Source organism: Manihot esculenta, chromosome 3, assembly GCF_001659605.2.
Source record: "Manihot esculenta cultivar AM560-2 chromosome 3, M.esculenta_v8, whole genome shotgun sequence".
NCBI classification, from domain to species: domain Eukaryota; kingdom Viridiplantae; phylum Streptophyta; class Magnoliopsida; order Malpighiales; family Euphorbiaceae; genus Manihot; species Manihot esculenta.
This window is the reverse complement of record NC_035163.2, coordinates 10739085-10763257: the sequence shown is the minus strand read 5'-3', so window position 1 is coordinate 10763257 and position 24173 is coordinate 10739085. Positions and strand designations below refer to the sequence as shown.

The 24173-nt window shown below is 36.0% G+C and overlaps 1 protein-coding gene across 1 annotated transcript; it reads right to left on the bottom strand.

The window, feature by feature from the left end:
• Positions 1 to 9589: 9589 nt before the first annotated feature.
• On the bottom strand, positions 9590 to 22263 carry LOC110608081 (peroxisomal 2,4-dienoyl-CoA reductase [(3E)-enoyl-CoA-producing]). Its single transcript, XM_043954977.1, has 5 exons — positions 21931 to 22263; positions 20385 to 20544; positions 19525 to 19694; positions 19225 to 19447; positions 9590 to 10025 (listed from the first exon to the last, which is right to left on the bottom strand). The coding sequence occupies exons 1-5, from the start codon at positions 22114 to 22116 to the stop codon at positions 9871 to 9873; spliced, it is 894 nt and encodes a 297-aa protein (XP_043810912.1). The 5' UTR covers positions 22117 to 22263; the 3' UTR covers positions 9590 to 9870.
• Positions 22264 to 24173: the final 1910 nt, after the last annotated feature.

Below are 24173 nucleotides of genomic sequence, written 5' to 3'. Positions count from 1 at the left end.
TCTCCTGCAAAGACCTTCATAAAGTAAGTTTTCTTGATCAAAATCAAAAACTTCTTGACTTAAATCATCAATAACATCAAGGCCATAAACAGGAGAAATATCATTGGGGAATTTCATGGCATCATAAACATTAAATTTTATAATTTCCCCTTCAAACTCCATGGTCAATGTGCCATCATGCACATCAATTTTTGTTCTTGCTGTGCTCAAGAATGGTCTCCTAAGTAAGATATCAGAGGTGATGTTGCCCTTATCCTCCTCCATGTCAATCACATAAAAATCAGCTGGGAAGACTAGTTGGTCCACTTGCACCAACACATCTTCAAGCACTCCCTTGGGGTGGACAATGGATCGGTCAGCCAGTTGGATCACAATGCTGGTGCCCTTGAGTGTATCTACATTTAACAAGTTAAAAATAGAAAGGGGCATAACATTAATTGAAGCTCCAAGGTCACACATGGCTTTCTTTATCCCCACATTGCCTATCTTGCATGAAATGGCAAACATTCCTCTATCCTTGCATTTGGTTGGAAGTTTCCTTTGGATTACAGCTGAAACACACTCCCCCACACTTACCTTTTTATGTTCAGCAAGTTTCCTCCTATTGGTGCATAGCTCTTTGAGAAATTTAGCATACCTTGGTATTTGTTTGATAGCATCAAGTAGGGGAATGTTAATTTCCACTTTGCGAAGTGTCTCCAATATCTCTTTTTCCTCTTTCTCCTTTTGGGACCTTGCAAATCTCTTTGGGAAGGGAGGAGGTACCTTGAATTTCTCCATAGGTTGCTGTTTCTGCCTTTGACTTGATTCTGCCTGGTCTGTTGATTTGGGCAAATCACTTCCTGCCTTCTCTGGAGAATTGGGCAAACCACTGCTGGACAGCTTAGTTTGCCCAGCGATCGGGTCAGTTCCTACGAGTAAACTGGGCAAATCACTGCCCTGATCACTTTCTGGCAGAATTTCTTCCATGGTCTGTTTTTGCAATTTTTCAGCCCTATTGTCTTGCAACTCCTTTCCACTCCTCAATGTGATGGCACTAGCATTTTGCCTTGGATTTATCTCAGTTTGGGAGGGTAGACAACAACTTACCTGTGCTAGCAATCTAGTTGTGCTGGATTCTCCAGGGGGCTGGTTTGTTTCAGAAATTTCAGCAGATTTTGGTTCAGTTGGGGCACTTCCGCCAGTTGCTGGTTTATGGACAGCAGCAGGGGATGTAACAGGTATTTCGGCTGGTGCTGATTTATGGGCAGCAGTGGTTGTGGCAGTTTGACAGCAGTTGCTGTCTCTATTTTCAGCAACTTGGACAGCAGCAAATTCTGTAATTTCTGGTGTAATTTTGGCAGTTTCAGCAAGTGCAGCAACTTCTGGTTTAGTTGGGGCAATTTCTGAGGTGGCTGATTTTTGGACAGCAGGTGCTGTTTTTGCAGCAGGAGCTTCGGTTGGTGCTGATTTTTGGACAGCAGCAGGTTCTACAGTGGTGATTTGTGCCGCAGATTCAGCAGCTTGGTCTGTTTCTTCGTCATCGTCCCATAGATCTTGAAGCTCTTCCTCCCTTCTTAATATGTGCGCGTTCATTGAGTTGACCGCTTGATCCACTTGCTGTTGGAGAATTTTCCCAGAAATTTCCAATTTTCTCACCATCTCTTCAAGTTCCATATGGGAGTTTTGAGGTGTTGCTTGGGCTTGATAGTTTTGGTAGTAGTCAGCCCTTGCATAGCCATAGTTCGGATTGTCCCCCCAACATGGATTGTATTGCAGATCTCTTTGGTAGTCATGGTAGTGGTCTGTCCTAGCATAGCCATAGCTCAGATTGTCTCCCCAACCTGTATTGTATGTGTCAAGGTAGGGATTATGTCTTGGCTGTCCATAGAATCCTTCAAATGCATGTGCTTGTTGAAGTTGTTGAACTTGTCGAGCTTGACCATAATTTCTCACCATAGAGGTTAGTTCAGAAATTTGAGAAGAGAGAAAAGACATACTTACCGTAGCCATGCTTGTAAATCAGCCCTGGTCATAAAAGAAAAATACGTTAGTTAGATCAATTCCCCGGCAACGGCGCCAATTTTTGATAGCGGTTGTCGAAGCCGTAAAAAATAAACCTATTAAACAATCAACAATAAACTTGTAGATAGTGGCAATAGGGTCGAACCACAGGGAATTGACACTAACGATCTTCCTAATAATAACCAAGATGAGTAAATAACGAATAATTAAAAGAGGGGGGGTTTGAGTTGATGAATTAAAACTAAATAGCAAAAGAAAGCAATAATTTAAAGATGAGTAAATCAATAAGAGAAAAGCTTCTAGTTGAAGTATGGATCTTATTTCAGATTGTTTAGAATTGATCATTGATTCTTTAACTCTCCTATTTATTCCAATAAATTAGTTTTGGATGTGGAAGACGCTTCTCACAATCCAAATTCCTCCTTAGTTCTAGTTTGATTAGGAAACGTTCGCTAATCAAACACTAGTTAACAAGTTGCCAAGGAACGTCCTTGGGGCATTATAGCATCGAACAACTGTTAACTGTATTAAGACTTAGAGAAACCTAATTCTATCCTTGCCAACCGCGTGGTCAAGTTTAGATTATGCAATTTGATTAAATGTGTATTTGAACAACCTAAGCAATTACGGACCTAAACCATTCAAACAATATTACTTAAGCAATTTAAAAGCAATGGGCCCTTATTGATTCTAAAAGCAAAGTAATATTTATGGAAAGCTCAAATTGCATAAATATTGAAAATAAATAGAAGTTTAACAATGGAGATTTAAATCTCCCAATTCATCACAAAATCTGAAATTCACCAACTTCAACTAGAAAAGAAAGAGTTTAGCCACTCATGGTGGACTAAATACAAAAAAAGATGAAAAGAAAAGAAAAAGGAAGATGCTGGAGAGTTTCTGGCGAGTTGAGTTGCTGATCAGAAGATAGATTTTCTGGTTTGGAAGTCCTCCTTTTATAGCTGAAGAATTCTCTCATCTAGGGTTTTGAAATCCCTTTTTGATTTGGTGTTGGACTCCTCTTTTGATGTTGAATTTAATTGCAATTGGATTTCCTTGGATGAGAAGCTCTTTCGTGGCTCTTGGATTTGTGTTGGAAGTGATTGGATTGGATTTGGACTTCTGAAAATTCGGATTTCTGTTTGCTGCCAATTTTCCCGCTCTGCTGCAATTTTCTGCTGTCAAAGTGATTTGCCCGGTGCTTTGACCAGTTTCTTCAAGTGATTGGGCAAATCACTGACCAGATCGCTTCTCTGTGAGTCAGTCCTCTGTGTCTCTGCGAGTGATTTGACCAGTGATCTTCGAGTTTCTTGGGCAAATCACTGCCCATATCACTGCTATCTGTTGCCTCCGGGTTTCTGCCTTAGCTTGATCAGAGCAGTGATTGGAGCAGATTTTTGGGCAAATCACTGGGCAGATCACCTTTTTGTAAATTTTCTGCACTTTTTCTCCAATTTTCCAATTTCTTCCTTTTCTGTAAAAACAAGATAAAAACCATAAATTAAACTAAAAAATGTGTAAATAAGCAATAATAATTATGATAAAAATGTGGCTAAATTATGCTTGATCAGCCGCCGAACATGGCATGCATGCGGAGGCACGTTCGGCCCCCGAACGTGGCCTGGCCAGCCACTATAAAAGGGTCCCTTAGCCGAAAACGGGCGAGATTTTTCCCCATTTCCGGCCAAGGTGAGTTCTCCGCCGCCCCTCACCGATCTTGAGACTTTTCCTTCAGATCTTTCGAGTTTTTCACTAGTTTTCATCTTGTTTTGAAGATTTCCGAGTTTTGAGCAAGTTTTGGAGCTTTGAGGTTCAAGAACTCAAATCTCTTCCAACTCCAAGTTAGATCGCCTCTACCCTCGATCTTCAAGAGGTAAGAGTCGATCTCTAGCTTACTTTATATTTTAAGCAAATTTTATGCAAGTTCATGGGGTAGAAAATGCATGTGTAGCTTATGTTGAGCTTATGGGTTTTTGATGTGATTTTGAACAATGTGGCTTGCAAATGTATGTTTGATGTGTTTTAGATGGGGTTTTAGTTAGTTGATGCCCCTAGGAACTTGTATGCTTGTGTATGAGTGTTGTAGAATAGGTTTATGCATGTTTGGATGAGAGTGGAGGCATAAATGCATAAGGGAGCTGAGTTTCTGCCATTCTGGGAGAAACCAGGTTCGGCAGCCGAAGGAACTTTCGGCCGCCGAACATGCTTGTGGAGGCAGCCTTCGGCTGCCGAAGCTTGTCCCCGAAAGGAGACTTTCGTCTCTGTCTGGGAGTTTCGGCCGCCGAAAGTGCCGCCGAACATGCATGTGTTTCGCCTCTGTCTGGGAGTTTCGGCCGCCGAAGGTGCCGCCGAACCTGCCTGACTTTCGGCTCTGGAGGGACTTTCGGCTGCCGAACCTGCCGCCGAAAGTGCCCTGTCCAGCCCTCTCTTGCATGTTTTCCTATGATTGTTTCATGATGTTTTAGGGGGTTTTTGGGGAGTAGTTTAGAGTCATGTTCATGTTTGTTTGGTCCCTCATTTGAGTCCACCTGTGTAGGTTCGGACCCGAGGAACCGAGGACCCGAGCAGTGAGTCAGCTGCTCCAGTGTCTGGTCAGAGCTACCCAGAGGTGAGTGGAATATCTCATTATGTTTTAAAGCAAATGATGGACTTTTTAGCATGATTCACGCATCATGAATGCCATGAGATGTACTAGGTTGTTTGCATTAGAATTCACGAATATGTTGCATTGCACATTTTATTGTTGATGTGGATGAATGTTGGATGATCCATAGCCCTCGATCTATGATATGACGATGTGATATGTACGGTACGGAATGTAAGACCAGTGGGACCCATTCTACGTTCGTTGGCACTATGTAAGGGAAAGGCCAGGACCCATTCTACGTTCTGGCACAGTTGGACACTGTTATGTTATGATATGTAAGGGAAAGACCAGGACCCATTCTACGTTCTGGCACAGTTGGACCATGTAGAGGGCTATTGGTGACAGGTTCATCCTTGATGTGATTAGCTGTGATGTGATGCATTCCATGTTATCATATGTTTTAAATGTTTTATTATTCTGCTCACTGGGCTCTAGTAGCTCACCCCTATCCCAATTTCCCCAGGATTGCAGGTACAGGGTAGACCAGGAGGTTTACAAGAGTGTTAAAGTCTGATGTATGTAATAGATAGTGTGGACATGATAAATGTATTAATGTTATGTAAAAGTACAGTTCCAGTCATGTAAAGATATTGAGGATTAGAGATTGTGCTTGACTTTATGTTTGAGGTATCCCTTTTTATACATGATCTTAAATCTTTTTATGATGTTATGTAGACCAACTCAACATATGATGTTTTGCCCATTGGGGCATTGTTGAGATCCCACAGAGGGGTCATGACTATGATTATGATTATGTTTATGAACAGGTTGAGTTTGGTGTATGAATGAAAGAAAAGTTTTAAATTTTTATGTATTTTCTTGATCATGTATGGGATTAAACAGGTTTCCAGGATGTATGTTTGGCTTGCTACGGGTCCCGGCGGCCTTAAGTCGACCCGGATCCTAGCGCCGGTAGCGGTCCGATTTTCGGGTCGTTACAATTAATGTTGAGTTTATGGATAATGTATGCTGTATGTGTATATGCTTATGTATGTGTGTATGCATGTTTTGGAAGTGTTGGATGTGAGTTTGGAAAGTTGGGAGGCATTTATGCATAGGAGGCTGAGTTCTGCCACTTTGAAAGAACTCAGGTTCGGCAGCCGAAGGCACTTTCAGCCGCCGAACCTGCCTGTGGTGACATGTTTTGGCTGCCAAACCCTGCCCCCGAAAGTTGGACTTTCGGCTCTGGAGGGGAGTTTCGGCCGCCGAACCTGCCGCCGAACATGCATGAGTTTCGGATCTGGAAGGCACTTTCGGCCGCCGAAGGTGCATGACTTTCGGCTTTGGAGGGACTTTCGGCCGCCTAACCTGCCGCCGAAAGTGCTCTGTTCAGCCTTCCTTTGCATGTTTTCTATGATTGTTTTAAGGTGTTTTAGGGGGTTTTTTTGGGGAGATGTTTAGAGTCAAGTTCATGTATGTTTGGTCCCTCATTTGAGTCCACCTGTGTAGGTTCGGACCCGAGGAATCGAGGACCCTAGCAGTGAGATAGTTGCTTCAGAGTCTTTTCAGAGCTAAACTGAGGTGAGTAGAATAGAACTATGTTTAAATTAATGAAAGTTTTAACATGATTCACGCATCATGAATGCCATGAGATATATTAGGTTGTTTGCATTAGAATCCACGAATATGTTGCATTGCATATTATGTTGTTGATGTGGATGGATATTGGATGATCCATTAACCCTCGTATGAAATAAGATAATATGATGATGATACGGTATGAAGTCCAGGAAGACCCATTTTACGTCCCTGGCACAATGTAAGAGAAAGTCCAGGAAGACCCATTCTACATTCCTGGCACATTGGAATGTTATGATATGCTATGTAAGGGAAAGACCAGAGACCCATTCTACGTCCTGGCACTATTGGATTATGTAGAGGGCTATTGGTGACAATTCCATCCTTAAGGTGATTTGTTTGTGATGTGATGCATTTCATGAAAGCATGAATTTTAATATAATGTTTTGCTATTCTGCTCACTGGGCTCTAGTAGCTCACCCCCTTTCCCCTAACCCCAGGTGTGCAGGTCAGGGACAGTCCAAGAAGTCGTCAAGGGTGAAAGAGAGGTCTATGTAATAGAATAGTAGTGGACATGATGAATTGGCATATAATGTAAAAGAACAGTCATGTAATGTAATGATGTTTATTGAGGATCAGTAGTGTGCTTGACCCTAGTATGTATAGTTAATCCCTTTGCATATGATCTATGAAATATTTTTATGATGTTTTACGAAAACCAAACTTAATATATGTTATGTTACTCCATTGGAGCATTTGATGAGGGCTCCAGTGTGGGGTTTATGTTCATGAGTATGTGTATGCCCAGGTTAAGCTTGGTGAATGAAAGAAAAAGTTTAAAGTTTTATGTATATGTATGGGATTTAACAGGTATACAGGATGTATGTTAGGCTTGCTACGGGTCCCGACGACCTTAAGTCGATCTGGATCCTAGCGCTGATAGCGGTCCGGTTTCCGGGTCGTTACACCCTACCTTAGGAAGAGACTGTTGTAGTTACTTAATCCCTAACCTTTCATACTTTTTTTTTTGAGGTAAAATTGTAGAATTTTATTAGCTTTCAAGTAAAATTTGATCATAAATACAAGGTAGCGGACTTATTCATACCACACGATCCGTTGAATGGTTAACTATTCTAGCTAAACTATGAGCAATACCATTAGCAGATTTACGAACAAAGGTCAGACTCACATCTCACAAATCAGACACAAGAGATTTACAATCCTGAATAACTAAGCCAAAAGCAGAAATATCAGCATAAGAAGAATCATAAATTGCCTGAGCACAAACCTGGACATTGGACTCCACAATCACAGACGATCAACCCAACTCCTTCACCCAACTGAGAGCCTCTCGAAACGCCATGGCTTCAACAACACATGCATGGTGATTTCCCTCAATTGCAACTTGCAAAGCTTGAACAAAACTATCATTGCTCGAACGAACTACACAACCTACACCCACATACGTTCCATCGAAAGTGGCTCCATCGATATTAATCTTCAAAGTACCAACAGAAGGTTGCCGCCAAACATCAACATGAACAACCTGTCCACGTGTTACATCAATATGAGCACTTTTTCAATCACGGTGGAAATTTCTTGCTCGATTAACCAAAATATAGGGCTGCTTCTCTTATTTCTCCAAATAAAATCATTTTTAATCTCCCAAAGTGCCCATAAGATAACAACAATCAACTGAACATCATCTAAAGACAGCATATCCATACAATTCATAAACCAATCTGTCAACGACTCCTTCATAATGCCTCTAAAATCAATAAAAGTTGCAGTCCAAACCTATCTAGCAAATATACACTGCATAAATAAATGATTTCAGTCTCATCATTACCTTGATAAAAACAACAACCACCTTGCACCATTAATCAATGTCTTTGCAGAGCTGCAATCACCAGAACAACAACATTACACAAGCGTCATACCAGATTCAAACATTAAGGTGGAGCCGAAATCAACCAGAATTTTTGCCAAACTCGTGCTCACTGCTGCTGTTTGCATCTATCTGAACCTCTGAAATGCTTATAAGCACACTTAATTGAGTAGAAACCTCTTTTATCATACCGCTATGCCCACTATCCTCATATTCTCCAAAATACTTCGCAAAATGAAAGTCGGATGATTGCCCACTTGTGAAAGCAATCTTATTTTCAACTTTAATATAAGTAAAGCACAACATAACTAACTCAAATAGTACGAATTATGCTTTCTAATCAATATGAGATTTTCCAAGACATGCTAATATGCTCATTTGATTTATATATTGGAATTAAAACGTTATAATTGGAATTTAGGGAGTAAACATCGGAATGGTGAATTTTTTATAGAATTATAATCAAATTATTTTTTTAAAGGTGTTTGGCTTCATATAATATATTTTCATAAATTTTAAATAATATTTTAATACGATAATAATATCTCATCATTGAAATAAAATTAAAAGAAAAATTGCTAAACAACTTATTCGGAGTTAAAATTATCATTCAGATATTTTTAATTTTTTCTTAAATGAAGAAAATCAGTAATGTTTATATATCGGTACTCATATTTATTTCATTTAAATCAAATTATTTTCTAAACAAACTATTTAATTTAATTAATTAATGTTAAATTAGAAGTGTTGAGAGGGCTACTTTAATTTTTTTTAGAAAATATGTTTGGTGCAATTTATTTAGTTTGTAATAAATAACAAACAAACAATTTTATTTAGTTTAATTTAAAATAATTAAGTTACATATATCACTATTTTTATCTGTAATTTTAAAAAACTATACATGCTAGTTTAAAAAATAAAAATTAAATAAAGCAATATGTAAAAATGAGTGTTCATAACATGTGGTAATTCCTTTCCTTTAGTTTATTGAGGAATAATGATGCGGTGTGTTTGGATGGAGTGAAAGCAAGTCTTATAAAGTAAAATAAGATAAAGATAATAGAAAGTAAAGTATCAAACTTTCCAAACACTTCAATTTAATGGATTGAAAAAGTGAGGCTTTTATAAATTTTGAAATCTCTAAAAACCTTTATTTTCTTGAAAAAATTTTCTTTCACATATAAAAGTTACTTTAAATTTTAAAATCCAAAACCTTTTTTTAATTAAAACAAATTATTCCACTTTGGTAAAAGGGATTAAAATAATAATTTTTGAATGAATAATAAAATATTAATTTTATGTTTCAATATATAGAAAAATTATTTACTGTTACAAGTAATATAAGAAAAATAAAAGAAATTATTATTTTATTATTAAAATTTAAAAATTATTATTTTAATCATTTTAGGAAAAAAAAAAGGCTAATTAGATTTGGATAAATTTAGCAAAATATATATATAATTAGACATTGCCTCAACTTGGGGCAAATATAAGATTTACTTCATTTATGCTCCTGACATTTATTCCAATTATGATCCTTCAAACTTCTTTCTGCTATTGTATGTCCATCCTCCGTTGGGTAACTCTGGGAGAGATTATGCAAGCAAGAAACTAAAGTTGATAATGCATGAGTTTACAGCTAGTAACTAGTTCTGTAAATTATATTTTCCAAGTTCAGTTTCATTTTGTAAATGCTGAACTCTCTTGATTCAGACACAATTATCTTTGACCCAGAATCTGATGTAATTTTAACAAAATGTTGAATCCTCATGCAAGTAAACCACTTCATAGACCTTCACTATCAGTGATATATTCACAGCTTGCTCTTTGGAATCCCAACTGGTGCATCTCTAGACCTTTTTTCCACCGCTCGCGACAGTTGCTTCACTGCATCTTTTGGCAGATGGCGAGGTTTATGAAGCCAATCCCCTCCATCGACGACCAACGTTGTTCCATTCACATATTTTCCTAGGTAGAAGAAGAATTGAAATATATATTAAAAAAAAAAACAAAACTAGAGGGCAAGAAGCAATAAGAGAGGGGCACTTGAAAGCTCCACCAATTCATAGAGGGCGAGAAGATCCTTTGCTGATTTCATTATACTTAGCAAATCAGTTCAAGTTTCAAGACATCTCATATTGGTGTGCAAATGCACCATGTCACAGAATATTTACACACAAACCAAGAAAGCTCTCTGCTAATAAAATTCAGCCGATTTCACCAACGGAGGATTCTCTTTGGCCCATTTCATTAAATTGAAAAGTTCCTTAGTGATTTTATTTCAAGGGTTTACAACTCAAAGCAATAGGAAAACGTCACAATGAGGCAATCCTATAAACAGAGTACGTGCCCTACCACGGCAGTGCAAAGTTCGTACTAGCTCTAGCCGGTTGTAATCTTGCAGTAGCTCCGTAAATTTTCAAGTGATTGGAGATCAACACAACAAGTACCAAGCTCCGAAACTAAGTAATAAAGGCAGAAGGACCTCACTACGATAAAATCTATTATAGCCAATTGGCATTTTTATTGTAACCTTGGCATGGTTAATTTCAATCACATCCCTCAATTTAGGCAGTTGTATCAGCAGCAACTCCATTAACTTTAATTTGTATCGTAAAAATTCTTGAACTTTGATATATCAATAAGATCCTTGTGAACTGCTATAATCAGTTTACAGGTCAGCTTAAATCTAAATTTGTTCACTGCAGTTGTCCTTTAACTTTAATTTGCATAAACAATTTTTAAAATAATTGATGTAGGAGAATAAAAATTAAATTAGGATTTTTTTGGGGGGAAGCCTAAGGTTAGGACTTATCCTAAATAGTATAAACAGAAGAATAGTAGTCAATTCATCTATTGTATTATATTGTTTAATTCAGAATTATATTTCCAAGGTTTCTTTAAATCTAATAACTTTGTATTGTTCCAACCACAATCATCCTATTCTAGCTCTAATTACCCTAAATGTATGTCTGTTTCAAGTGGTGTTAGAGTGCAAAAGATCCTAAATTACTCCATGATTATTTTCTCTTTTTCAAGTTTTACTTGAGCTATTTTTGGTATAGGAAGAGGTTGAGGTAGAAGCAATCAGCACCGACAAACAAAGTTGGCTGAAATGTGGAGATTACTTGGACTTGACCAGTGTTGTACAAGCCTTGTTAGTTTTAGGAACTTGTGAAAGCCTCGATGGGTGTTAACGCAACCACAAACAACTTGAGATTTAAGATGATATTGAGATTGAAGAGGAATTTGAGAAACTTGAACTCTTTTCATGAAGCTGGACCTGTAGATCAAGCTGTACGAGCTGGATTTGAAGAGTGGTTACAACACGCTCTTGAATTGAATGGAGGAGTGAAGACTGAATTAGCTGATTTTAAGCTAGTTTGGAGAATTACTTTGAACAGAAACATGGCTCTGAAAATAGAAAGATGCTATTTGTAAAACTTAAGACGAAGGGTATTGCATTTCAATTGTGGAAGAGCAATATGCATGACAAGGCAAGCCCAAAAACCAGCAATTGGGAACACATAAAAACTCAAGTACGGAAGCAATTTTTGACTGTTGATTATAAAATGAAATTATAGGAGAAGTGCCATTGTCAAAAGGAAAATAATACGTCATTGAGGAGTACACTTGCAAAATTTAATAACTTACTAATTCGAGTTTGTTTATAAAAACAACAAACAAATTACTTTTGGCTACCTTGCTGGTTTAAATCACTCTATTAGAGATAAGATGAGAGTAGTTCGTTTACACAATGATGCTCGTCAATACACTTTGGCAGCTAGATAGCGATTCCATTGTAGTGCTAGAAAACTTAATATGCCTCAAAGGGAGAGGCTCAAAACTTTTCATCAATTATAGACATTTGAGGAGTGACATGCCACAATGTGGCCCATACTTTATTTAGGCATTGTGGAAGTTTTAATTTCTGTGTATATTGTATAAAAGAACAGTACAAATTTATATATGAGAGCCCTAACTAAAAAAGGAATACTAATCTCCAAGATTAAGTCTAAAATCAAACTATTAAGCCTAAGCCTACAATCAAGCATCCATCTTATACATATTGAGTTTTTATAACACTCCCCTTCAAGTTGGAGCAAAGATGTTAATTATGTCCAACTCGTTACATATATGTTTAGAGCTTTAATTAAAATATCTCCTGGTTGTTCTCCAATTTTGACATGTCCACGTTGAAATTATCTTCTGTTAGATCTTTCATAAACAGTCAATTTCTATATGTTTTGTCTACTCATGAAACAATGTAAATATCTACTTGACTACCACACAAACATTTAGCAGGCAATAAGTTCTTAAACCAATTTCTTCCATCTCAAGACAATTGTCATAAAATATTAACAAAAACCCACATAAGGAATTATAACACTCGTTTACTAGTATGCTTGACACACACATATCCATCATTCAAACAAATGCTTGAGTTGAAAATTGGTAGAGAAAGGAACCAAGTAACAATATAATAAGAAGAGATGGATTCGACGAAGAAAATATCTGTATATGGATAATATCTATTCAAAGAACAAGGTTTCCTCAATACAAGAACAAAGAAAAAGAAAGAAAATAATGCTACTCATGAGTAGATACAGCCCCAGGAATAAATCCCGTGCAAAGAAATCTGCCCCTATTCAGAATACACACAATATCATGCTCTCCCCATTATTAGTTAATCATCATATAGTACTATAACCCTTGGTTGTCACAACTAACTCCTACCATGTAGTATTCCTTCTTCTTTGTCTCTATTTAGTTGCAACATTCCTTTCAACGGTTAAATTCCTGGCCTTTGCTCTCTTGGCTCTTCTGGTATATACACTTAATGGTCTTGGGCCAAGCCTTTCTCTATCATTACCACCCGCCTAAGATGTAACCTTGTCCTTAAAGTTGAATTCTGGAAATTGGCCTTCTAAGTCTAATTCATCAATCCAGGTAGCCTCCTCCATAGCTTGCCCTTTCCACTTGACTAGCAACTGACTAACAGACTGGTTTTGGCATTGAATAGTCTGGCATTGAAGAATCCATTCTGGTTCTGTAAGAGGCCCTTCATTCACATCCAAACTAATAGGTAAATCTTGCATAACAGGATGGTTTCCCACTGCTCTTTTAAGTAGCAATACATAGAAGAGTGGATGTATAGTGAAGAAGACAGCAGTTTCAATTTATAACTTCCCCGATTCTCCCTGCTACTTCAAAGGGACCATAATAGCGTACAACCAACTTAGGATAGGGGCGAGAGGCAACTGAAAGCTGTCTGTGATGATAGAGTTTAAGAAATGATATCTCGTTTATGGCGATTCGCATATTTGATCATCAATTGTTGCGCCCTTTGGAGATTGAACTGAAGGTGGCTGAGAATTGAATCCCGATCACACAAATTTTGGGCCACTGCTTTAGCTCTTCTTTCTCTAGACAAATATTTTTGTATAATAGGTGGCTTTCGGCCATAAACTATCTCAAAGGTGTGGTTCCAGTGGCACTGTGAAAACTGGTGTTATACTAATACTCTGCCTGGCTGAGCATCTCAAATAAGATTCAAGACAGCCATTCAAGATGTAATACCTGCCTAATTTCCAATATCGGAAACTCGAGTTTCCGACAAAATCTCCATTGAAATCCGAAAACTCAAAACCAAAAATTTAAAAAAAGGGTAAAAAATGAGTCTTTGTCATAAACGAATTTTAAGTTTTCTTTGTTTTTTTTTTTTTTTTTTAAAGTACCTTAGGCCGCCAAAAATGGCTTTTCCAACCCACCTCTATAAGATCTTTAAACCTGAATTTGAGAGAAATCTCCTTCTCTTCCTGGCAGAGTTGGAGTTTCCCTTCTCATTCAAATTCTTTTGCATTTTCAAGCTTAAATCAAGCAAATTTCTTAATTGTTTATCTTGTTTTTGAAGATTTGAAACTTGGCTTCAAAATTAGGGTTTTCTTCAAAATCATTTCTTCTCCTCTCCAATCTCTTTTTTGTGGCAAATTGCTTAGAGATAAGTTCGTACCTTAAAAGACTTATTGTTTTATGTTGCAATCTGTGAATGCATGTTGCTTTGGAGATTAAAATGCATGCAAAGGTTGTAGTGTCCTTGAGTTAAAGTTTTGATTATATAGGAGGACTATTGTTTAATTTGAATGCATGTGGTTGACCAACATGATTCTGTCATAAATTAAGCATTAAGCATATCACAGCCGCTCTTTAGGAAGATTTCATGGATTTTAATTAGAATTAATTGTAGAGATTTTATTCTTTGCCTTTATTGTAAATATTTCTAATTAGGTGTGATTCTTTGTGTATAAATACCCAAATTTATAAAGATTAATTCAATTAGAATAGAATCTGAAAATTCCTTTCAAAATTCTTCATAGTATCAGAGTATATACATAATTTGGTTATAATTCAATTTTGAATTTTCAAAAAATCAGACAACCAAATTTGGTACTCTCCTACCTAGGCTTGTTTTTCTTTAACACTGCCACTTCCAGCACACTCACGGCCCCTCTCCGGCTGTTACACGGAATCTAGTGACCTTCTGCCGATGCATGTGTCTCACGCTCCACCTTCTGTCAGAGCGTGACACTGTTTGCAATGAACTTTTTCACGACCAGTCATCAATGTTTCTTTTGGTCTTCCTTTTTGTCCTATTTCTACTTGTTCTTGCTGAGTTGGGTATTGATTGGATGTTTCTTTTAGTTGGACAACCTTTTTCAATTATTCTGTTTGCTTCGTTACTGTTTTCTAACCCTACCATGGCAGATAAGAAAGTGACTTGTGGAGGTAATATAAGTGCCCCTAATAATGGTTTTATTTCATCTCTTGATACTGTTCCATAGATTATTGATTCTAGTGCAAATAGACACATGACAAGCTTCTCTAAAAGTGGAATTAATTGCCTTCCATGTCTAAATAAAGATACTGTCAAAATAATCTCTTGATACTATTTCATAGATTATTGATTCTAGTGCAAATAGACACATGACAAGCTCCTCTAAAAGCAGAATTAATTGCTTTCCATGTCTAAATAAGGATACTGTCAAAATAGCTGAATGTTTTTTCACTCCCATCTCTGAAACCGGTTTTGTTGATTGTGTTCCAAATATTAGTTGTCCTTTATTCTTCATGTTCAATATTTTCTTATTAATCTTTTATTTGTTAATGCTTTTATCAAAATTCTTAACTGTAAAATTGAAATTTTTCCTGACTGTTGTGTTATTTAGGACTTTTAAATCGAAAAGAGAATTGACAATGCTAAACTGCACGATGGCTTGTATATGTTGGAACAGAGTTCTAATTCTAATTCATCTCAAGCTCTCTTTTGAGAAAATACGGATGTCAACCAGGAAATCATACAATGACACAGATGGTTAGGATATTCATCCTTTTATGCTTTAGAAAAATTTTATCCTTGCATATTTTCCAAGACTTGATTTGGTTTTTTGCTTTAGTGATGTTTGTGAATATGCTAAGTATACAAGAAACTCTTATCCTTCGAATAATAATAGGAGTACGATCTTTTTATGACTATCCATTTCGATGTTTGGGGATCTACTCAGAATGTCTCACTATTTGGTACTCGTTGATTTGTTATTTTTATTGATTGCTTGACTCGAATGACTTGAGTTTATTTGATAAAGACAAAGAGTGAAGCGTTTTCTTCCTTTCAATCATTTCATAAAATGATTTGTACTAAATTTGTGCTAAAATAAAAGTTTTAAGAATCGATAATGGCACAAAGTACATAGCTAGTGGTTTCTAGGCAATCTAATGGAATATTACAACAAACTAATTGTCTTTATGCTAATGCCCGGAATAGTATTACTGAAAAGAAAAATAGACACCTATGGAAAGTAGCCAATTTCTTCTTTTCTCCATGAATCTTTGAAAAACCTATTGGAGAGATACAGTCTTAGCCGCAGCTTATCTCATTAATAAAATGTCTCACAAAACTCTTACCTTTAAAAGCCCTTTAGAGGTGCTATAAGAAAAAATATTTATATTATTCCACCAAAAGTGTTTGTATGTACATTTCTGTTCATTCTAGGATAGCCAGGAAACTAGATCTGAAAACTCTTAAATGTGTGTTTGTTGGGTATCATCCCTCACATAAGGGTTGTAAGTGTTACCACCTCTATCTAAAAAATATTTTGTTAGTATGGATATTATGTTTAGAGAAACTGAATCTTTCTTCAGTAATATCCAATCACCTCTTCAGGGAGAGAGCAATGAGAGAGAAGAGATGGTTTCTAGTTCTGTGATTGTAGAGAATCTTACTTAGGGGAAGACTACTGTACAGGAGGAGACTACCATTAATCAAGGAGAGATAATTGAGCATTCAGATAACCAAATTTAAAGAGATACTTAAGAAGAGACAAAACAAAAAAATAAAAAATGCCAATGTATAGCTTACCCAGTGTCAAGAATCTTTCTCTTCTTCATCTGGTGAATTATCTCTAATCCTTGATCCTATTAATGATCTAAATAAATCAATTGTTCAAAAAAAATGAATTAGGTCTTGCATTAAACACTCTAGTTTTCTTTTTCTCTTATGATTATGTGTCTCTATTATAGTAAATCAATTATGTAATAAATATTAGCATAATCATAAGGATACTTTCCTAAGTTAGAATGCATGATTGAAGGATATCTTGTATATAAATACTGTATCTTTTCAAAGAAATATACAAAGAAAATTTAGAAAATTACATGGTATCAGAGTCAAGAAATCTGTTTCTCTTTGGGTTAAGTACTGCCACTTTGAAATCAATCATTTGGGATATTCCATTCACATCACTGCAGTTCAGCTGTATGATTGTAGTGCTAAATAAACTTGCAATAATACCTTGTTAACCCAAGAAATTCCCGTATTGCTTGAACTGACTTGCTGAAGCCATCATAGGATAGAAAAAATCTTAGATGGATCCATTTCCACCCTTTTTGCTGAGATAACATGGCTGAGATATTCTATTGTTATTTTTCCTATTGAGCACTTCTTAATGTTCACCTGTAACTTATTATTATGCAGCAGCTCCAACACAATGCGCAAGTGGACTACGGTAAAGGTTACACACAGATTTTTGGGCTTGACTAAGGTAATACTTTCTCTCCAGTAGCCAAAATAGCTTCTGTTCGCCTCCTTATCTCACTGCCTGCAATTAATCACTGGGCCCTTCATCAACTAAACATTAAAAATGTCTTTCTTCATGGAGAACTCGCCAAAGAAGTCTATATGGAGCAACCTCTTGGGTTTGTTGCTCAGGGGGAGTCAGGCTTAGTATGTCGTCTTCGATGCTCATTGTATGGTCTAAAACAGTCTCCAAGAGTATGGTTCGGACGATTCAGCACTGTAGTTCAACAGTTTGGAATGTCTCGAAGTGATTATGATCATTCCGTATTTTTTCGACATAATGGCGATAGATGCATTTACTTGGTGGTCTATGTTGATGATATTGTCATTACAGGAAATGATCATGATGGAATCTCTCAGCTTAAGTAACGTTTGTTCAGTCATTTTCAAACTAAAGACCTTGGAAAACTGAAATATTTCTTGGGGATTGAAGTGGCACAGTCTAAAACATGTATCACAATTTCTTAACGAAAATATGCTTTGGACATATTGGAAGAAACAGGCATGCTAGACTGTAGACATGTGGATACTCCCATGGATCCAAATGTCAAACTGGTTCCTGAACAGGGGGAGCCACTTAAAGATCCTGCTAGATACAGAAGATTGGTCGGCAAGCTCAATTATTTCACTATCACTCGATCAGATATTTTTTTTGCTGTAAGTGTGGTTAGTCAATTTCTTCAAAATCCATACAGTAGTCACTGGGATGCAGTCATTCACATTCTTAGATATGTCAAATGAGCTCCAGGACAAGGACTACTCTATGAGGACAAGGGTCACTCACAAATTGTTGGCTATTCTGATGCAGATTGGACAGGTTTCTCTTCAGATAGACGATCTACTTCAGGATATTGTATTATGATTGGAGGGAATCTTATATCCTGGAAAAGTAAAAAACAAAGTGTGGTTGCAAGATCAAGTGCAGAAGCAGAATATCGAGCTATGGCTTTAGCAACATGCGAACTCATTTGGTTGAGGCAACTCCTTCAGGAATTGAAATATAGCGATACTGGTAAAATGAAGTTGATATGTGATAATCAAGCTGCCCTCCATATTGCATCAAATCCAGTTTTTCATGAGAGGACGAAGCATATAGAGGTGGATTGCCATTTTATTAGGCAAAAGATGGAGTCCGAATGCATTTCTACTAGCTTTGTCAACTCAAATGATCAGCTAGCTGATGTGTTCACAAAATCACTTCGAGGATCACGAATAGAGTATATTTGTAACAAGTTTGGAGCATATGATATGTACGCTCCAGCTTGAGGGGAGTGTTGAGATTATTTTTGTATGTTGAGATTATTTCTGTAAATAGCCTAAATTTGTAGTGATAATTAGGGATATGAATGTGTGATATGATTAGGATATGATTAGACTATAATTAGGGAATTAATTTATTTTCTTACCTAGTATGTACTCTTGTAAGTAGTATATATACCCCAATTGGCTTGGTGGGAATAATCAAACATTTTCTCTCAAGCTCTCTCTTTCTTTTTCATCAAAGGTTTCAATCGACAAACTAAAGGGGCCAAAATTGCAATTCTGAAACAGGAAGACCAATGTGTATATTCACTAACTATCTATCCTTTTTGATATTTCGGATGACCACATTCTTTATGCCAGGACACACCAAGCTGGTGGTAAAGTAAATTATAAAAGAAATTTGTTCTTCAGCTCTAACACCATCAATCGGCCATAACTAGGTTCTAAAAGATCAAATAGTGATCAGCAGGTTGAGGATTCTAGAATTAGAAAAGGCTGGCATTGAGGTGACTACATACACCTAAAAAAATTATCTACCAAAACATTCCAACACACTACTATGTGTATGTGGGATATTGTATCAAGACATTAAAACACCTGAAGTCTTTCTTTCCACAAATGCAAGGAAACTTGACCTAACATGCACAGGTGATAAACCAATATGTACATTGTTAGCAAGTAAATTAATGAGTACATAAAATAAAAAGAGACATTTAAGGGACTGTGGAAATTCAACACAAACTCAGAAGAAAAGAATAAATGAAAACTAACCTGCATCAGATGTGAGATACACAGCAGCCATAGCTATATCCCATTTCTCCCCCAATCTATCAAGAGGCATCTTCTCTTTAGCTTCTCTCAAAATCTCATCAGGTGCAAGTTTACTAAAACCAGCAGTATCTCCAATAGGCCCTGGTGCAATCCCATTGACTCTAATATCATAATCTGTGCCCCACTCCAAAGCCAAGCTTCTTGTAATGCTATCGACTGCTGCCTATCCAGTGACAACATTTTATAGAAACACAATACAGTTGAAAACACAAATTTAACACGTGGAGCCAATAAACAAACCTTGGCAGCAGATACATGGATTTGATACCAAGTAGCTGTATAATGCAAAGTTGCGCTTATATTTATTATTGTTCCCCCAGTAGCTGGGTCCTTCCCTTGGCCCCCCTTCTTAAGATACTTAAGGGCCTCATGACACATTGTAAAAGTGCCAACAGAGTCTATATCCAGTACTGCATAAACAATAAAATCTTGATGTTCAATTCTGTTCCTCTAGACCGTTATGTGGGCTGGAACTGTGAGGATAATGCAAAATGGAGGGACTGTAATCTCATGTGATTTAGATAGGTGATAAATCTACATAACTATGATGAAAGCTCACTGAAAGAATAATAAGCTTTTATCCATTAGTCAACATTTGAATTCTGTCATTTACACACCGCCAAGAAGTCAAATTTACCAACATCAAACATCGTTGGCATTCCCTATTTGTGCAGTGGGAACAGGGGACAAACTGTGGTGTTACCCAGACATATTAACCGAGAGAGAAGTATAAACTTCCCCCTTGTTAAGTATGGACCATCTTTACTTGTATAATTTATGTTTGAGTTGGTTCCATTTTTCTTTCTAGGTTTCAGAGTGGATAATTATGCTTTGTAGTGCAAACATTAAACTGGCAATGTTCTATACTCAGGGACTGAACAAAAAGAACTTCAGGGTTTAAGAAAATAAAAGTTAGATGACAAACTTTTGAAGATTTTTCCATCAACCATTTGTTTTCATGTACAAATATTACGGACTCACTTAATACTCATTCTAGCTTCTAAAGCAATGAAAATTAAATCCAACTCCACAAGGAGGTTAAATCAGTTATCAAGTAGTCCTTCCAACCTTAAATTGATTAATGCTTATGAATATACTACCTGTTCGAAAGCCATTAGGAGATAAATCCTCAGGTGCAACTAGGAAATTCCCAGCTGCAGCATTTACAAGAATGTCAAGCCTGCCAAAATGTCTAACAGTTGATTCTAGAGTTTTAACCGCATCATCTCTCCTGCGAACATCTCCCACAAGTCCTATAGCCTGCAATATAAGCAAAAATTTGATTCAAGTTTTAAAATCAAATTCAGAAACTAATTTAATTATTTATTAAACAAAACCCAAATATAACAGTTTATGAGAATTTCAGATAGCAGTCCAAATTGGTGTACTAACATTACTATCCTCGTGTAGTAAAGATAGTTGGGTTTAAATCTTTAAACAACACTTACTCTCACTTGAATCATGATATGCACATTCACACACATAGCAATGAAAAAGAAAAGGAACATCAAGTGTTGCATGAATGACATAGGACATAAAACACATACATAATTATTATAACCATAAACTTTATAGGAAGAATAAAGGGTGTTAACATTCTTGACTAGCCACATTATTTCTATATCTGGCTGTTTCATAATTCAAAGTACTGTAAAATCCATGATTTTAAACATTGATTCTTGCTCGCTGATCAAATGACATACAGCAACCATCCTTGTCTGTTCATGATTTGAAGAGCTCTCCACATAAGACAATTAACCAAAACAAGGGTACAGTCTAGAAAAAGGATCATCTAGCTAGTCCTACAAGTGTTGTAGGGTTAAGGTCTCGTTAAATTGAGTTGAAGAACCTTCCAAACAACATCAGTAGCAACATTAAAAGTAACAGTACCATGACTTATGATATCTTCTGCATTTCCCCCTTTTCTGTTGGAGAGAATGTAAAAAATTTATTGATAGTAGCCTTGTTTAGAACTAATCATTTGCAAGAAAACAATTCAAATGACTTCTTACACAATCACAATCACAATCATGCATGAAATCTATTTCTTCTTAAATGAATTTTTATTTTAAATTAGAAAGAATTGGATTCCTGAGAAAAAGAAAAGAGAGAGTGAGAGAAATCCTTAAATTGAATTCTCGCAAATTTCTTGATTCGAAACATGGGGTGTGATTTCCTTAATGCAATTATCTAAAACAAACAGATAATTCCTATTAATAAAAAAACCACAAGATGGTAAAGTTGTACTCGAGTCACTTGAACTGTAAGCTTACGGATTTGACCATTGTCAGAAAAACCACAGTATGGAAAAAGAACATGTGTGACATTTCTATTTCATCAACCAAAAAGAATGGTCTTGATTAATCAGGAAGCATTCATTTATCTCATATGATCTGAGTACGGTTCTTGAACTTCACTAAGGACTGTAGTAAAATGTATAATAATAATAATAATAATCACAATAACAATTATAAAGAAGCAGAAGAAATCATCAATTGTCGGCAACCAAACAGGTTACAAATGTTACACAAACATACGCTAGGATATATAACAACCGCAGAAAGGAGACAAAATAACCCAGTCAACCAAGACCATAGCAGATATTTTGAGTGAGAAAGGCAAAGAAATGAAAGAAAGCGAAAGTACAGGGATTCCCAGGATGTGAAGAGAAGCAACAGCAGAATCAAGAACGTGTTTGCGCCGACCCATGATGGCAATCAAGGCTCCATGTTTACCCAATTGAAGAGCAATCTCATATCCAATTCCTGACCCACCACCGGTCAACAAAGCCACCTTGTCTCTCAGTATATCTGGTTTGAATGGTGACTCCATCACTGAAGCTCGTTTCCTTCTCTTCGGAATTCTTGCTGGATCTTCAATGTGTGCTTGGTCAGAAGTGACATATACAGAACATTTAATTTTAAATTTTATGCCGGAACGCGAGGTCGTTGTTTATTTGGAAGTTAGTTTTATCGAACGCAACAATGTATGTTAGATTGAATCTAGGGGCATAATCCGCACATTGCGACTAGTAAATCTTTTTTTTTTTTTTAAATTACTAGTAAATCTTATTATTATTTTTCGTAAATGATAATATAATTTTATTTTAACCACAACAAAATAAATTTAAATAATTAATATATCTTTATATGGGATAAATATATAAAATATAATGATACTTATTTAAATTCAATTTACTATAAATCAAAATAATTTCAATATATAAATAAATGAGTCAATGAAAAAAAAACAGCAGACACAATTCAATGTCAAGTCTACTGAAAATTTCTCCATAAAACATATAACATTTCATTTTAAATTCTAACATAATTGATTATTATAATATTTATATTAATTTTAAATTATTACATATATATATATATAAAGATAATTAAGTAAAAAAATATATGCTACATGTGGTAATCATTAGTAAAATTCTTAAAGTTTAATTATAAAAATGTTTTTGAACATAAATTAAATTTTATGAATAAGTTTTTTCACAAATAATTATTTTAATATACATTGATATAATTTAAAAAAATAAAATATTATTTAAATTTAATAAAATTAGAGACCTTCGAAGCAACGCACTTTTTCTAACACTACTTTTTCATTAACTTATGATGCATCGTTGTATATTTTTTAATTAAAATTGATATTACACGATAATTATTTAAAGTAGGTAATAAACTGTAATCTTAAAAGTAGATAATAAACTGTTATTATAAAATAGAATCATGTGAAAAAGATATGATAAATTAATATACAGTTTCACCTGTAAAAATGAAGGCCTATACGACTGTAGTGACCGGATCTTCATCAAAACTCACCCATTTCAGAACAAACCGAGTCTTGACATTAAGTTACCATTAGAGGCAATCCAGCAAACTTTTATTACGTCTATAATTACGAGATCACTGACTAGTTAAACTGGCGAGATCCCTTATTAAATAGTCGGCCACATCATCACAGAATTATCAGAAAATGTTGTATTTAACTTTGTTCTCTTACAGTATTAAAGTCAACGATTACAGAGACAAAAGTATGCAATTTTTTTACACAACTACTCTCAAGTTCTACATTCGTCCTATTATCCAGTTTACTTACTTGAGCGTTGGAGTGACTGGCATAGGCGCCAACCACCTCATTTTCTCTTTCTTGGAGGTGGACCAATTACAACGCAGCTCGATTTTGACCACATCATTAACTTGGTTTCAGCAACATTATTTAGTTCTATTGGCGGGAAGCTCCATTGAATCCTTTCTATTCATTTGGATTAGAGCTGGTTTCTTATTCTTTTTCTCTGAAAAATAAATCTCTTTCTTCACTCTATCAAAATGGCCGAAAATTCTCGAGCTGCTGCTAAGGTTCTATTAATGAGGAGGCTATCATTTTTTATATGGAACCCAAGATTAACATGTGATAAAAAATTTTGAACACACAACTTGACAAAGAATCAGGCTAAGATATCTTTCAGATGTTGCTCTATCACACAATTTTTTAAGAATCGTGTCATTCTCGTACTCGTATCAATTTCTTCCATCCCGGACAGTGGACAAAACACACCCAATAGTCAATGAAGCAAATCTCAACAATCTGAACAATTAGCAAATGCTCCAATTCCTCTAAAGATTGCAAGCTACTCTTGAGCAGTAAAAGGCTTGGTGGGAGGTGTCATTCTTGGCTGCTAATGGGAAGGAAGCCTCCATGAATAAATCCTAGAGGTATATTGGGATGGAAGATGATGCGGAACCCCAGCCTATTAGAGACTGAAACGACACATACCCTAGTAAAAAGAACTTAGTTCAGAAAACAATTCCCCAATCTAAAGCACCCTTAATTAACATGCAATTAAGAACACTTATAACTGATTGATTTTAAAAACAGCA

Coding starts and splice junctions, on each gene's coding strand:
- LOC110608081 (XM_043954977.1), bottom strand. CDS start 22,116: ATGGAGTCACCATTCAAACCAGATATACTGAGAGACAAGGTGGCTTTG. Junction 20,545..21,930: donor TTCACATCCTGGGAATCCCT/GTACTTTCGCTT, acceptor CTTATATTGCAG/GCTATAGGACTTGTGGGAGA. Junction 19,695..20,384: donor TCCTAATGGCTTTCGAACAG/GTAGTATATTCA, acceptor TTGTTTATGCAG/TACTGGATATAGACTCTGTT.